Genomic DNA, 13,244 nt, shown 5'->3' on the forward strand with positions numbered 1-13,244 from the left:
TGAGAAAACAGAATAACATTGATCCTTATTTCATGGAAGTTTATAGTTTACAACAATGTTCAAGCTGCAACCAGAGTCACAATACTACATCATGACCTTACCTTAACAAAGGGAAAGGTAGGGAAAAAAGAAGAAAAGATAACTCAGACACGCGAGAAAAGGAATTAGAAACGATCTGAGAACTCAAGTTTTAGAAACAAACTGTAAACTGACAAAATTTATAGGGGCATCCAACGATTCAGACTCGTGCTACTGTATAACTCAACGGTAGCTTCGGTACACAGGGCTGTACATGCAACTTTCTGCATACTTAACCAGGTTAGCCGGACGAGGTAGACGGGTAGCCAAACCTACAATAAGCAAATGATTGTACATAAATAAACCAGTAAGCATGTAAATAGATCTTTTAGTTTAAACACAGCAAACACTGTATGAAGTATATGAACTGGGCATTATAAAGGGACTCACCTAAGTCATATGCTTTGGCAGCTACATTAGCAGCAATTTCAGCCGATATCTTCCTGATATTAGAGAATGGTGGGTAAATGAGCCCCTTCTCAAAGTTCTCCTCTGCTACCTGACCAGCCAAAGCTTCCGCTGTTGCAAGAGAAAAGAACAAGAAAGATTAGGTGAGTGGTTATTTAAGTTTTCAGATGTATATGCAGAGATAACAAGTGCCTCTTTTTGATTGGTAAGCAACTGATCATTCCTCTTAGCATGGATTATAGGTACCAGAAGTAAATATAAAATCATATTGAATACTAGAATATCAAATTCAGGGTGTCAAACATGGACATTGGGTCCAATGCGACCCATCTGGCAGAAACGACTTCGGAACCTGTGCCATAGTTTTGCATGTCCACGTTTAATCCCAAAATCAAAAGTTTTATTCATAAGACGTGAGCAAAGCAGGTCTCTAAAATAGCTAGTTGTATCTTTTTGTGGACCTCCAACTTCTCTTCAATATTATGTGCACTTACAGGATGCCAGAAGCATATCGTCATGCACACGGATTGCACCGGATATTACCAAACCAAGACCAAATCCAGGGAAAATGTAAGCATTGTTTGACTGCATCAATACAAAGATGGGATGCAAGTCAGAAGGTTCATTTATCAGTTATCACTACTACATAAATCTCTGTCAAATGGATAATGGCCAAAAGAGAAAAGCATATAGATGACCTGGCCAGGCACAAAAACTTTTCCGTTGCATTCAACAGGGTCAAAAGGGCTCCCACTAGCAAAAATTGCACGACCCTGCAAATTTTAAAGGTAGAGAGTGAAAAACCATTTTTTATTTGTCTTCATAGATCATTCAAACATCACCACCATGACATGAATCATATTTTTTATGCCATGTTAAGTTGTTAACAATATCAATTATTCATGTAACATAGAAATGTATCATTTCAGACTAGAAGTCTAAATACACCTGTTGAGTCCCCAATCCTATTTTTCTCAGGCTGCTGGTGTCAGATCGTGATTCTCATACCAACATCAAGGCAACATGGGTTAAATGTATTAAAGCAGTGAGGGATTTCAAGAGCATTTTTGTGTCTTCCTACCTTGGTCCACGAGTAAGCTTCCTCAGCCGTACACTCAGACTGTGAAGTTGGGTTTGAAAGAGCAAAAATAACAGGTCTCTGCATGCATTCATTTGTAACAAATGTCAGCTTCTTCCATTTGAAACAGCGTTCTGCTTATGGAGACGTGCATTAGAGAGACAAAGGAGGTTAATGATACCTCGTTAAAGGAGGCCATAGCTTCAACTACCTCCTTTGTGAATGTTTGTCCTACCCCGGATGATCCAATCAACATTGTTGGCTTGATTGCCTAAGAGAAGCATTAATAGATTATTAAAATAAGCCACTTATCAATTTTTCCTATAACACAAAACCAACCATTCACATACATAAACAAGGACACAAGCTTCCAAATGTGCAAGTGTGAACATACACACGCGCACACACACACCCACTCACACACACACACACACACACACAGATCAACCTTGACAGCATCTAGCAGTGTCTTCACGGGTTCATGCTCATGAGCCCAATGCTTCTTGAAGTGTTGAAGTGACTCCTTGCGGGAGGAAACAATCAATCCCTGAAACAGAATTGCCATTAACATATTAGTAAGCCAAAGGAAAATTTGAGGTGCAAAGAACAGTTGGCTTGATAAGCAAGGAAAATAAGTGCTCAGGTTTCTACTACCTTTGAGTCAACGAGCCAAATCTTCTTGCGGGTCTCTTCAAGTGGAGCTTTTGTCTGTAAGGATAGAAAAACAGATATATGTATTAGGACTTGCATAAAATCAAAATATTACCTTAAAATGAGAGGAGAAGGCCAACATGCCTGTGGAAAGTATATACCTGTTTTGACATCTCAAGAGCTATAAGTTCTGCTATACCAGTTCCAGCCTACAATTATCAGAGAAGAGAAGTTAGATACCCATAGAGACATGGACCTGGATGTTTATGAAGACACCATTAGATCAAGAAACTCAATCTACTGTGTGGTGTATAATTAGTCAGTAATGTGACAATAAAGCAAGCACATATTTCTATAAAAGGATTACAAATTAAGTATAAAGAAGGTTGAAAATTTAATAAACACCAATGTACATTCATGCATTTATGTATGTATGGATACATGTAGAAAAGATTCCAACTTGTTGGCAAAAAGAAAGAGCATTCTTCACAGAATATTATCCATTTTACAAACAAGGCAGGTAAGCAGCAGACTCTGGTGGAACTGTTCTCAGACTTTCCTATTGCTGACCTGTTAAGAAACTGGAAAGAGATAGCAATCTCTACTCTGTGTAAGAGGACTCTTAGTCCCTTGTGGTCCCCTCCTCCCTCCGGATTTATAAAAGTGAATTTTGATGGCAGTAGCATAAGGAATCCAGGGCCCTCTAGGATTGGGGGAGTTTTCAGGAATGAGGAAGGGATTGTTATTGCTCTGTTCTCTGGCCCTATTGCAGAAGGAGACTCTATTAGGGCTGAGATCCTTGCAGCTTTGGAAGGGGTTCAAAGAGAAAGGGAACTAAATATCAGTCGGCTGATTTTGGAAGGTGATTCAAAGGTGGTGATTAGCTGGTTGAAGAAAGAGGACAGTGGCTTGTGGAGTTACAATAATGAAAAGAAAAAACTCTTATGGCTATGTAGAGGCATTGAGATACAGTACAGCTGGGTGAAAAGGACTGTTAATTCTTTTGCAGATGGGTTGGCCAAGCAAGGGGTGAATAGGGAGGCTATTTTTTGGGCTAATTTTTAATCTTCTTTCATTGTAATTTTCTGATGGGGAGATAATACTCTTTATCTCCCCCTTTTTTGTACCTAAAGCTTCATAATTCTTAATAAAGTTTCTGTTATTGATCAAAAAAATAAAAAAACCCAACATCAAGAAAAATGCTTCAAGATATACTAGCATATAAAAAATTCATCTATATTCATATCAGTTACAATTTCTCCATTCATTATTATATCTTTTAGTTTCCAATATGCAAATAGAGGGACAAGAGAGAAAAGAAGGGATAAGACTCACCTCTCCAGCACCAAGAAACAAGAATGTCTGCTCAGCTAAGGTTCCACCAACTAATTTCAGTGCTGCGACAACCCCTGCAAGAACCACAGATGCTGTCCCCTGCAATGAGAGAACAGAATCCACACATTAGGGACTTGTTTCCCAAAGAAACAATATCCTCCCAGAATGACAAAGGCTTTCTTTTTCAGGTTACCTGAATATCATCATTGAAGACGAGATGGGTTGTGCCATATTTTGCAAGCAGCTCAAAGGCATTGTGGTTTGCAAAATCTTCGAACTGCAGTTGTGGTTAAGAAATTCAGAGGGTATAAGAGTCATGAAGAAGTTGTGAATCAAGATTAGGTGAAATCACTTAAATTTTCAACCCAATAAGAAGCACCAATGGCGGTACCTGTATAAGGACTTTCTCTCCATAATTCTGCTTAACAGCACACATGAATTCATGTAGAAGTTCAGAATATTCCTAGAACCACAAAGTACAAAACCATCTTTTCTTTTAGATGTTGATAACTGCTGCGATAAATTAAGTATTATACAGGATTTTCAGTAGTGGAACCTGGCCAGTTGCCCTCCTTTGTCTAAGCCCAATGTAGAACTCATCCTTTAACAATTGCTCATTATTTGTCCCAACATCAATGGTTACAGGCAAGCACTGCAGATGATAAGAGAAAAATCTAATTACATTTCTGTAATTTATAGATAAAAGAAATACCATCATGATCAGTTCTTAGAATTTCATAGGAGCTTGTTGCTGATGATCCTGACATCTTAGTTTCAATGGGCTAATAATTTGCCAAAGCCATTGTGAACCCCATTAAAAAGCCATGTCAACTCAGTCAAGGCAGGACTAGTCATAAGGCCATTATCCAATATTGGTCCCAGCTATTTGGGGTCATGGGAGGGGTGGACTGGATACAGATATGACCTTTGAAATTTTTCTTTTTTTGGCACAAAGTGGCTGCTCTCAGACTCAAACCCGCATTTTTCACACTTGTCAGGCAAAGAGATTATACCATTATACCAAGAAATGGCCCCTAAGGCAGAACTAGTAATATGACATATAAAACACACACACACGCACACACACACACAAAGTTTCATTCATTAATCAAATTTCTTCATTCTGAGAAGTCAATCTATTTCCAATAATGATCCATGCTTGAGAAGACAATCAATTGAAAAGAACAAGAGTTGATGAAGGATATGCTTACAACAGAAGGACGAATACCCCCAAGCGCCGTATATAGAGCAAGTTTTCCTACAGGAATACCCATCCCCTGAGAACATACAAGACATTTTTCAATTCCCATATACCAATTAAAATATAAAGAATGAGACACCAAACTAATCCTATAAGTAAATGTTGACACTGATTTATATATGTTTATAGACATCATTGGAAGATGAACCACTCCAATCATTATACCTGGCAGCCAAGGTCTCCAAGTCCCAAGATCCGTTCACCATCAGTAACTACAATAACTTGGATACTCTTCTTGGGCCAGTTCTTCAGTACTTCAAGAATCTTTCCCCTGTGAAATCCAAATATTTATGAGTTCTACTTGGGTAACATTGCAAAATACATTAGATATCCAAGCACACACTATGGCAAGAAGCTGAAAAGAGAATGGGTTAAACAGCCATACTTCTCCTTCAAGCTGATGTAAAGACCCTGAGGACGCCTTAAGATGCTACCATATTTTTGGCAAGCTTCCCCCACAGTTGGAGTATATACAACTGGGAGCAATTCCTCAACATTATCAATGAGAAGCTTGTAGAACAGTCTCTCATTCCTCTCCTGTAAATCAAGACAAAGTAACCAAATGTAACTACAACCAGAATATTTCTATAACCCACAAATAGAATTGACCTGAGTCAACTACCTGAAGATCCATCATTGCCATGTATCTCTGCAATGGAACTTGATATTTACGGAGATTGTGCATCACTTTCTTCTCCTGATAAGACAGAATTGTAGAAAGGAAGGGTCAGCACCCAAGGATTGATTCTGCTAAAACATTAGGAAAAGGGTCTCAACTAGGAGGAATCATTATCAAGTATTTACCTGAAGAGCTTGACTGACAATTGCTGGGGGCAGAAGACCTCGCAAGTAGTGGGCATCTCTCTCTTTCTCGGTGAAGGAAAGTCCTTTATTATGGTGTGGATCCCTCAACAGAGTATACCCACTACACAAGAGAAAAAAAAAAAAAGTTCAGATAATTAACATGCATTAACATAATAAATAAACATTTTATTATGAAACTATAGCTTTGACATGCAATGAATTAGAAGTTGGAAGTTGGAAGTGTGAACATTTTGTTCCCTTTAGTGGCTTCTGTTACACAAAAGAAGTAGATGATCTTTTAACAGATTAAAATGCTACATAGGTTTGTTTTGAATAACCTGCCCATCCAGCAGCCTTGTAAAGCAAGGAAATGGCTTTAGAATTCATACTCTTTCTGTCAGATGTTCTTCAAATGCTGTGCAAGTTTGGAAGAAAATTCATAGGACCTCCAATTATGGGCTTCGCCTGTAACTCACATACTGATGTTACTTAAACTAAATCAAGAACCACTCACTCATTTCTCCCATCTTCTCATCAAGGACTCTAAGGTTATACTGCAGCAATTTTTTATAGTAATAAATAACCCATCGATAACCAAAAAAAAAAAAAAAAGGAAGGGAAGCAAACAGAAAATTAACATTCTCGGACTGCTGAAACAATTTAGAAAGGTGAAACTCCAGAAAGGGTTAAAAAGGAAGAAAAGAACCAGCTCTCTTCTAGATGAAAATAGAAAAATATTTGATTTGACGAAATCCATAACCTTTTCCGAATTCCATGGAAGCTTTGATGGTGTCATCATAATAAGCCCAAATCTTGTGAGACCAGAGAAAGAAAACCAAAAGTTCTAAGGTTATACACTTCTCTTAAATTGCGCCACTTTGTTTATTCAGCCTTGAGTTCAACAGCATATTAAATTAAGAAGAAAAACCAAACTCCTGAATAAGATTTCCATGAATCATTTAGATCCATATATAATTCAACAAGATAAAAGAACAAGAAAAGAGAAAGAATGTGAACAGAAACAAAGGGCGAAAAAATTCATTAAAAAAAAAAAAAAAACAGAGTTTCCTTCGGAAACACTTAATTAAAGATATACAGAACAAAAAGAAAACTTAACAAACAGGCAGTAGGAAAAGAACATCAAGTAAAACAGAAGGCATCATATTCAAAAGGATATATTAAACAAAATAAAAAATGAACACCAAAACAAAACAGCCATCAAAAAGCGAGAGAAAAATAGCAACAAAAGTAACTAAAAGAGGAAGAAAAACATTGTTTAATAGCATGCACTAATAACAGCAAAAATAGAGATCCCTCACTAGAACCATGGACTCACAAACTCAAAATGAGGACAGAATTAAGGGAAAAAATAAAATAAATACAAGAGGAGAAGCTCGATCATCATTGATCAGCTCACCTAGCAACTGAGAAAGTCCAGGGAGTAACGAGAATATCCTCCGTGGCGCGATCCTCACCGTACACGTCCTCAACGCCACCGCCAACAGTGGATTTGGGATCCATGTCCAGCACAGAAGCACCGTCTCTCATCTCTTTCAGGGTGCTCTCCATTGAAGCCTTGACCCTTCTCTCTCCTCCTCGACCGTTGGGGCTTAGAGTAACCACAACAACTGGAGTTGAAGCTTTTCTCTGCGAATGAGAGAAGCTAGAGATTCCAGAAAAACCGGTGGAGTTGTTGTTCTGCTTACGACCATGAAACCAAGAACACCGAAGAGCTCCTTTTATACCCAACGAAAAACTTTAATCACTCTGTTTTCCGTAAGTCTAAAAATGCATCAGATAAAAATCTCGCCTTTCGATGTCAAAAAAGCAAAACAACGACGACCCACGGAAATAAACAAATCATTCAACGAATAGTGAAGAACATTTTTTTTTATTTTCTTTATCTGATTTTTTGGGTTATAAACTTATAATTAAGAAAAGTTAAGATTTTTCAACGCGCGCTCAATAATCAATATTACCAGAATAGTGCCCCACTTCAATGAAATCATGGCGACAGAAATGTGGGTGGGAGACTGGAGAGTGGAGAGAGGGTCCTTTCGTTTTGTCTCTGTCCGGCGACTGAAATGTGTATATATATGAAGAGATGAGAAGGAACACGGAGTCGAGGTAAAGCTATTAAAAACTTGAAATGTTTGATCCAATCTGTTGCCAAACAAGAAGTGGAACGGATAAGCTTTACATGGATTCTGTTCCAACTTTTTACCATCTCTTGTTGGCTGTTTCTCCTAAATTTGAGGTTTGACTGCTGGAGGGCTTGACCCCTGCTTTACAGTATTGCTAATAATAACCCAAACCCGAGCTGACCTCCTTCCTGGTTCACACTTTCACACAGTCCACATTCATTCAAAGATCAATGGGAGGTGTACCTGAATGTCTTGGTCCAAAATTCCATATACCCCACATTTGCATTTTGTTGAATATGGATATGCTCTTTTATGACTGCGGAAGACCCAAATGCTTTGAGCACTTTTCTAATTTTCTTGAGTGAATCATGATAATAGAAGAAAAGGCCATAAATTCTGACGTTTAGATGAGAGAGATGTTTGGTGTACAAAGTTGGAGGCAGTCGATCAATATTTCTTTTTGTTAATATAGAACAACTGTAAAACCTGCCTTCCAAATCTCTAGTTAGTTGCTTCGGAAAGAAAATGCAGTTTTATAATTAGACGAGGGAGTCCGAGAAAGAAGTTGAATATAATTTGATATTGTAGTACACCCTTTTGAATTTTGATTAAAAAAATAAAAAATGATGGAACCCATCTACTCAAATTTCAAATTTCTCTCTCAGACCAGGTAGGTTGACATTTTTGCTTATTTAATGATGTTCATCCCATTACACCAGAAAAGAAAATAAAAATAATGTCGTTCTAGATCCAAGTATCCAACCCCGTTCTTTGATGGAAATGAAGACTTGGATATAAAAAACAAAAGGTAAATTCAACTTCAATACTCAAAAGGGGGTTGATTTGAATTGTTAGAGTTGGTGATGAAAGAAAGAATTCGACTTTGATACTAGAAACATTAAAACCTACCTCTTTTTGTATATAGATATACTTCGGCTACATGAATTATTCGTGTTCTCACTTCTCAAGATTTTAGGGTTTGTTTTAGGGGTTTGGAATCAAAATGAGAATCCATTCCACCTTGTTTAAATTCCTATTTTGATTTGCATTTGAACTAAACATACAGATAGAATAGATAATTCCAACTACAAAACAAACAAACCCTCAAAAATATTTACATTACATACTAGTGGCTTGAATTTACATATGTAATTCCTGATTTCCTCTCTTACACTATTATGCTAATTACTTTGAGCTTATGAAAAGAATGAAGAGTGCCTAAAAGAAAAGGGAACGCCCGCCACGACGCGTCTTCGATCGTTGGATGTCAAAAAGTCATAAAAAACGTTTTCTCAGTTCTACCGCACAAGAGTTTTGTCAAATCGCTGGGTCCACATGGGTCCCGCCATCCACAGCCATTTCTTTACACGTCACTATTCTCCGTGACTGATGTCACTTCATTGTTACCGTATGCCTGACACGTTTCCAGTCGGTTGAAAGTTAGTCGTAACTCGTAAATTGGTTCGAGAACCGCCGGATTGGAATTTATTTCTTTCTTGAAGATTTTAAGAATTTGACAAATGTGGAAGGGTAGTGCCGCTAATACGTATAGTTTTGATTCCTGCATTAAATAGTAGCCATTAGATATTTAGGCTCTAAATGGTCTACGTGGAAAATTTGACAAAATGTAACGGAAATAGCACCACCACCCTTTCCAGTTTCCACCTGGAGATGAAGGTAAGGTTAAAGTTGTCCTCCTCCAGGCTTCCAACTCTATGTGCTTACCTAGAAAAAGTTTATGATAGATGAATTTGAAACCCTAAAAAGGTTCAAAATCGGAATTCAGATAATGTTAGGTGGTGTTTTATTGTATTTTTTAGATGTCTAAATTTGAAAATATTGTTTTTCAGATGCCACCTTTGTTTGGTATTGCATCTGAAATAAGATTTAAAAAGTTTTTTTTCAGATCTGAAATTTTAAGACTCTAACCCATCTTTTAACGTGTTCAGATGTAGCTTAAAATCAAAACTTCCCTTACCCCATTCTAGATGTGGCTTAAAATTTCGTACATGTCAATGTATTTGATGTAACCGTTTTTGGTCACGTACCATTTTTTGGGATGTATAAATTTTTTTGGCTAAATACCTCGCGTTTGACCTGGCGGTGACGTGCCTTGGTGATGAGCTACTTGGTGGCGAACTTCCTGGGGGAGAACTGCCTGGTGGCGAACTGCCTGGTGATGCTCCCTGGTGGCGAACTGCCTAGGGGCGAATTGCCTGGTGGCGAACTGCCTAGGGGCGAACTGCCTGGTGGCGAACTACCCGGTGGCGAACTGTCTGGTAGTGCTCCCTAGTGGCGAACTGCCTGATGGCGAACTGCCTGGTGGCGAACTGCCCAGTAGTGCTCCCTGGTGGCGAACTGCCTGATGGCGAACTGCCTGGTAGTGCTCCCTGATGGCAAACTGCCAGGTGGCGAGCTACCTGGTGGCGAACTGCTAGGTGGCGAGCTACCTGGTGGCAAACTGCCTGGGGGCGAACTACCTGATGGCGAACTGCCCGACAGTGCTGCCTGGTGGCGAACTGCCTGATGGCGAACTGCCTGGTGGCGAACTGCCTGGTAGTGCTCCCTGATGGCGAACTGCCAGGTGGCGAGCTACCTGGTGGCGAACTGCCTGGGGGCGAAATGCCTGGGGGCGAACTTCCTGGCGGTGAACTTCCTGGCGGCGAACTGCCTGGTAGTGCTCCCTGGTGGCGAACTGCCTGGGGGCGAACTGCCTGGTAGTGCTCCCTGGTGGCGAACTCGTCACTTGACTTCCTCCTAGGCGGTCTGCAACTCAGAGGATGGTGGAGCTCCCTGGTGCAGCGCTACCTGACTACCCCCCGCGTGAGGTGATTTTCTCTCCTTTGTAGACGGCGGGAGCTGAGGGACCTGCGGGAACTGAATCAGAGGACCCAGGGGTATTTTCCCGGCGGGGACTCTCCGATGCCTAAGTTAGCATTCTGATTACAGAGAGCTTGGAGAGAAATGAGAGAGCTAGAGAGCGGGGGTTACCATACCCTTTCTCCCCCTGGCTTTGGGGGTCGGAGTCCTTATATAGTGGTGCCCTCGCGGGTTAGGTGGGTGAAAAGCCTTCAAATGGTAAGACGTCATATCTCGTCAGAACCGGGGTACGGTGATGAACTCCTCGAGGTTGTCAGGCTGGCGCTTGTGCCAGGCGGCCAGGTCGGCGCCTGGGCCAGGTTGTCAGGTCGGCGCCTGTCAGTCGATGGGTCGGTGTCCGGGCCAGGTTGCCAGGCCGGCGCCTGTGTCTGTCGGTGGGTCGGTGTCCGGGCCAGGTTGCCAGGTAGGCGCCTGTGTCAGTCGGCAGGTCGGTGTTCGGGCCAGGTTGCCAGGTCAGCGCCTGTGTCAGTCGGCGGGTCGGTGTCCGGGCCAGGTTGCCAGGCCGGCGCCTGTCAGTCGGTGGGTCGGTGTCCGGGCCAGGTTGCCAGATTGGCGCCTGTGTCCGGGCCAGGTTGCCAGGTCGGCGCCTGTGTCCGGGTGAGGTCGTCAGGTCGGCGCTTGTGGCAGGCTGATCCGGCCAGGTCGCGCAGGTCGCGCCAGGCCAGCCAGACCGGTGCCCGGGGGGGGACCAACTTGGTAAGTTGTTGCCTGGGAGCTTGCCTAGTTGTCACGAGGTGCCACGTGTCACAATTTCACTAGAGGGTCAAATCTGCCCTCATCAATTGCCCCCCACTCCCGAGCTAAGAGTAACTCAGCGAAGGGAGTAGATTTCTTTTGGCCTGTAAGTCGACGAGCTAGTAAGTTTTGATTCAATTCCTTAGGCTTTGGGAGCTGCCTGTATGTGGCGAGCTGCCAGTAAGACGAGGGGGTCTCCGCCGGTTTCAGTAGTGTAGCCCTTAGGCTCTGGGGCAACTTATAGTTCACTTTTGCTGATTTTGTTCCTGCTGAGAAAGCGATTGGATATTTAGCAATAGTGTGGCCCGCAGGCTTTGGGAGTGACTCATAGTCTACTCTTTTTTGGTTTTTGCCCGTGCCGGAGAGGCGACCGGGTCTTAAGCAGTAATGTGGCCCGTAGGCTTTTGGGAGTGACTCGTAGTCTACTCTTTTTTGACTTTTGCCCGTGCCGGAGAGGCGACCGGGTCTTAAGCAGTAATGTGGCCCGTAGGCTTTTGGGAGTGACTCGTGGTCTACTCTGTTCTGACTTTGCCCATGCCGGAGAGGCGACCGGGTCTTAAGCAGTAATGTGGCCCGTAGGCTTTTGGGAGTGACTCGTGGTCTACTCTTTTTTGACTTTGCCCGTGCCGGAGAGGCGACCGGGTCTTAAGCAGTAATGTGGCCCGTAGGCTTTTGGGAGTGACTCGTGGTCTACTCTTTTTTGACTTTGCCCGTGCCGGAGAGGCGACCGGGTCTTAAGCAGTAATGTGGCCCGTAGGCTTTTGGGAGTGACTCGTGGTCTACTCTTTTTTGACTTTGCCTGTGCCGGAGAGGCGACCGGGTCTTAAGCAGTAATGTGGCCCGTAGGCTTTGCCTATGAGGTGTCGAGCTATGATTGTGCTGCATCAGCTTCGTAATGCCGGTCACCCACTCCTACAAGAAGCTACTAGGGGCTCGACCTTCGGGGGCAGCACTACTAACTTTAGGTTGCCAGCTCACACGGGAGCCTTGGAAGGCTCGACCGGTAAAGGCGCCTATGTAGTCTGTTGGCCGTCAACTCCTGCGGAAGCCACGAAGAGCTCATCTTTGTAGGGGGACCTTGCGGAGAGGACTGATGAGGCATCATCTGAATCGAAAGTAAGGTTGGTAGAGCTACTTAGTCTGTTAGCCCCCTACATAGTTTTTGAGTTCATAAAAAATGTAAACTATAAAGTGATATCTTCAAAAAAGTGAGGACTTAGCTTTGGTAGGATGAGACTTAGCTTTTGTAGGATGAGAACTTAGCTTTTGTAGGATGAGAACTTAGCTTTTCGTAGCGTATTCCCACAGACGGCGCCAATTGATGTAACCGTTTTTGGTCACGTACCATTTTTTGGGATGTATAAATTTTTTTGGCTAAGTACTCGCGTTTGACCTGGCGGTGACGTGCCTTGGTGATGAGCTACTTGGTAGTGAACTTCCTGGGGGAGAACTGCCTGGTGGCGAATTGCCTGGTGATGCTCCCTGGTGGCGAACTGCCTAGGGGCGAACTGCTTGGTGGCGAACTGCCCGGTGGTGAACTGTCTGGTAGTGCTCCCCGGTGGCGAACTGCCTGATGGCGAACTGCCTGGTCGCGAACTACTTGATGGCGAACTGCCTGGTGGCGCTGCCTGATGGCGAACTGCCTGGTGACGAACTGCCTGATGGCGAACTGCCTGGTGACGAACTGCCTGATGGCGAACTGCTTGGTGGCGAACTGCCCGGCAGTGCTCCCTGGTGGCGAACTGCCTGGTGGCGAACTGCCTAGTAGTGCTCCCTGATGGCGAACTGCCAGGTGGCGAGCTACCTGGTGGCGAACTGCTAGGTGGCGAGCTACTTGGTGGCGAATTGCCTGATGGCGAACTGCCTGGTG

The 13,244-nt window shown here is 42.7% G+C and overlaps 1 protein-coding gene across 1 annotated transcript; it reads right to left on the bottom strand.

Annotated features, from left to right (window-relative positions):
* LOC104592062 (NADP-dependent malic enzyme) lies at positions 1 to 7,491 on the bottom strand. The gene is made up of 19 exons (XM_010251212.3): positions 7,033 to 7,491; positions 5,616 to 5,736; positions 5,434 to 5,508; positions 5,197 to 5,348; positions 4,977 to 5,082; positions 4,762 to 4,827; positions 4,107 to 4,202; positions 3,942 to 4,013; positions 3,744 to 3,827; positions 3,551 to 3,649; positions 2,377 to 2,424; positions 2,219 to 2,272; positions 2,013 to 2,111; positions 1,746 to 1,835; positions 1,568 to 1,645; positions 1,185 to 1,259; positions 981 to 1,071; positions 469 to 597; positions 1 to 350 (listed from the first exon to the last, which is right to left on the bottom strand). Exons 1-19 carry the CDS (start codon positions 7,182 to 7,184, stop codon positions 262 to 264), a joined length of 1,776 nt encoding a protein of 591 aa, XP_010249514.1. The 5' UTR covers positions 7,185 to 7,491; the 3' UTR covers positions 1 to 261.
* Between the last annotated feature and the right edge of the window lie 5,753 nt (positions 7,492 to 13,244).

The sequence above is a fragment of the Nelumbo nucifera genome, chromosome 8, assembly GCF_055504915.1.
Source record: "Nelumbo nucifera cultivar China Antique chromosome 8, China Antique-T2T, whole genome shotgun sequence".
Lineage (NCBI taxonomy): Eukaryota > Viridiplantae > Streptophyta > Magnoliopsida > Proteales > Nelumbonaceae > Nelumbo > Nelumbo nucifera.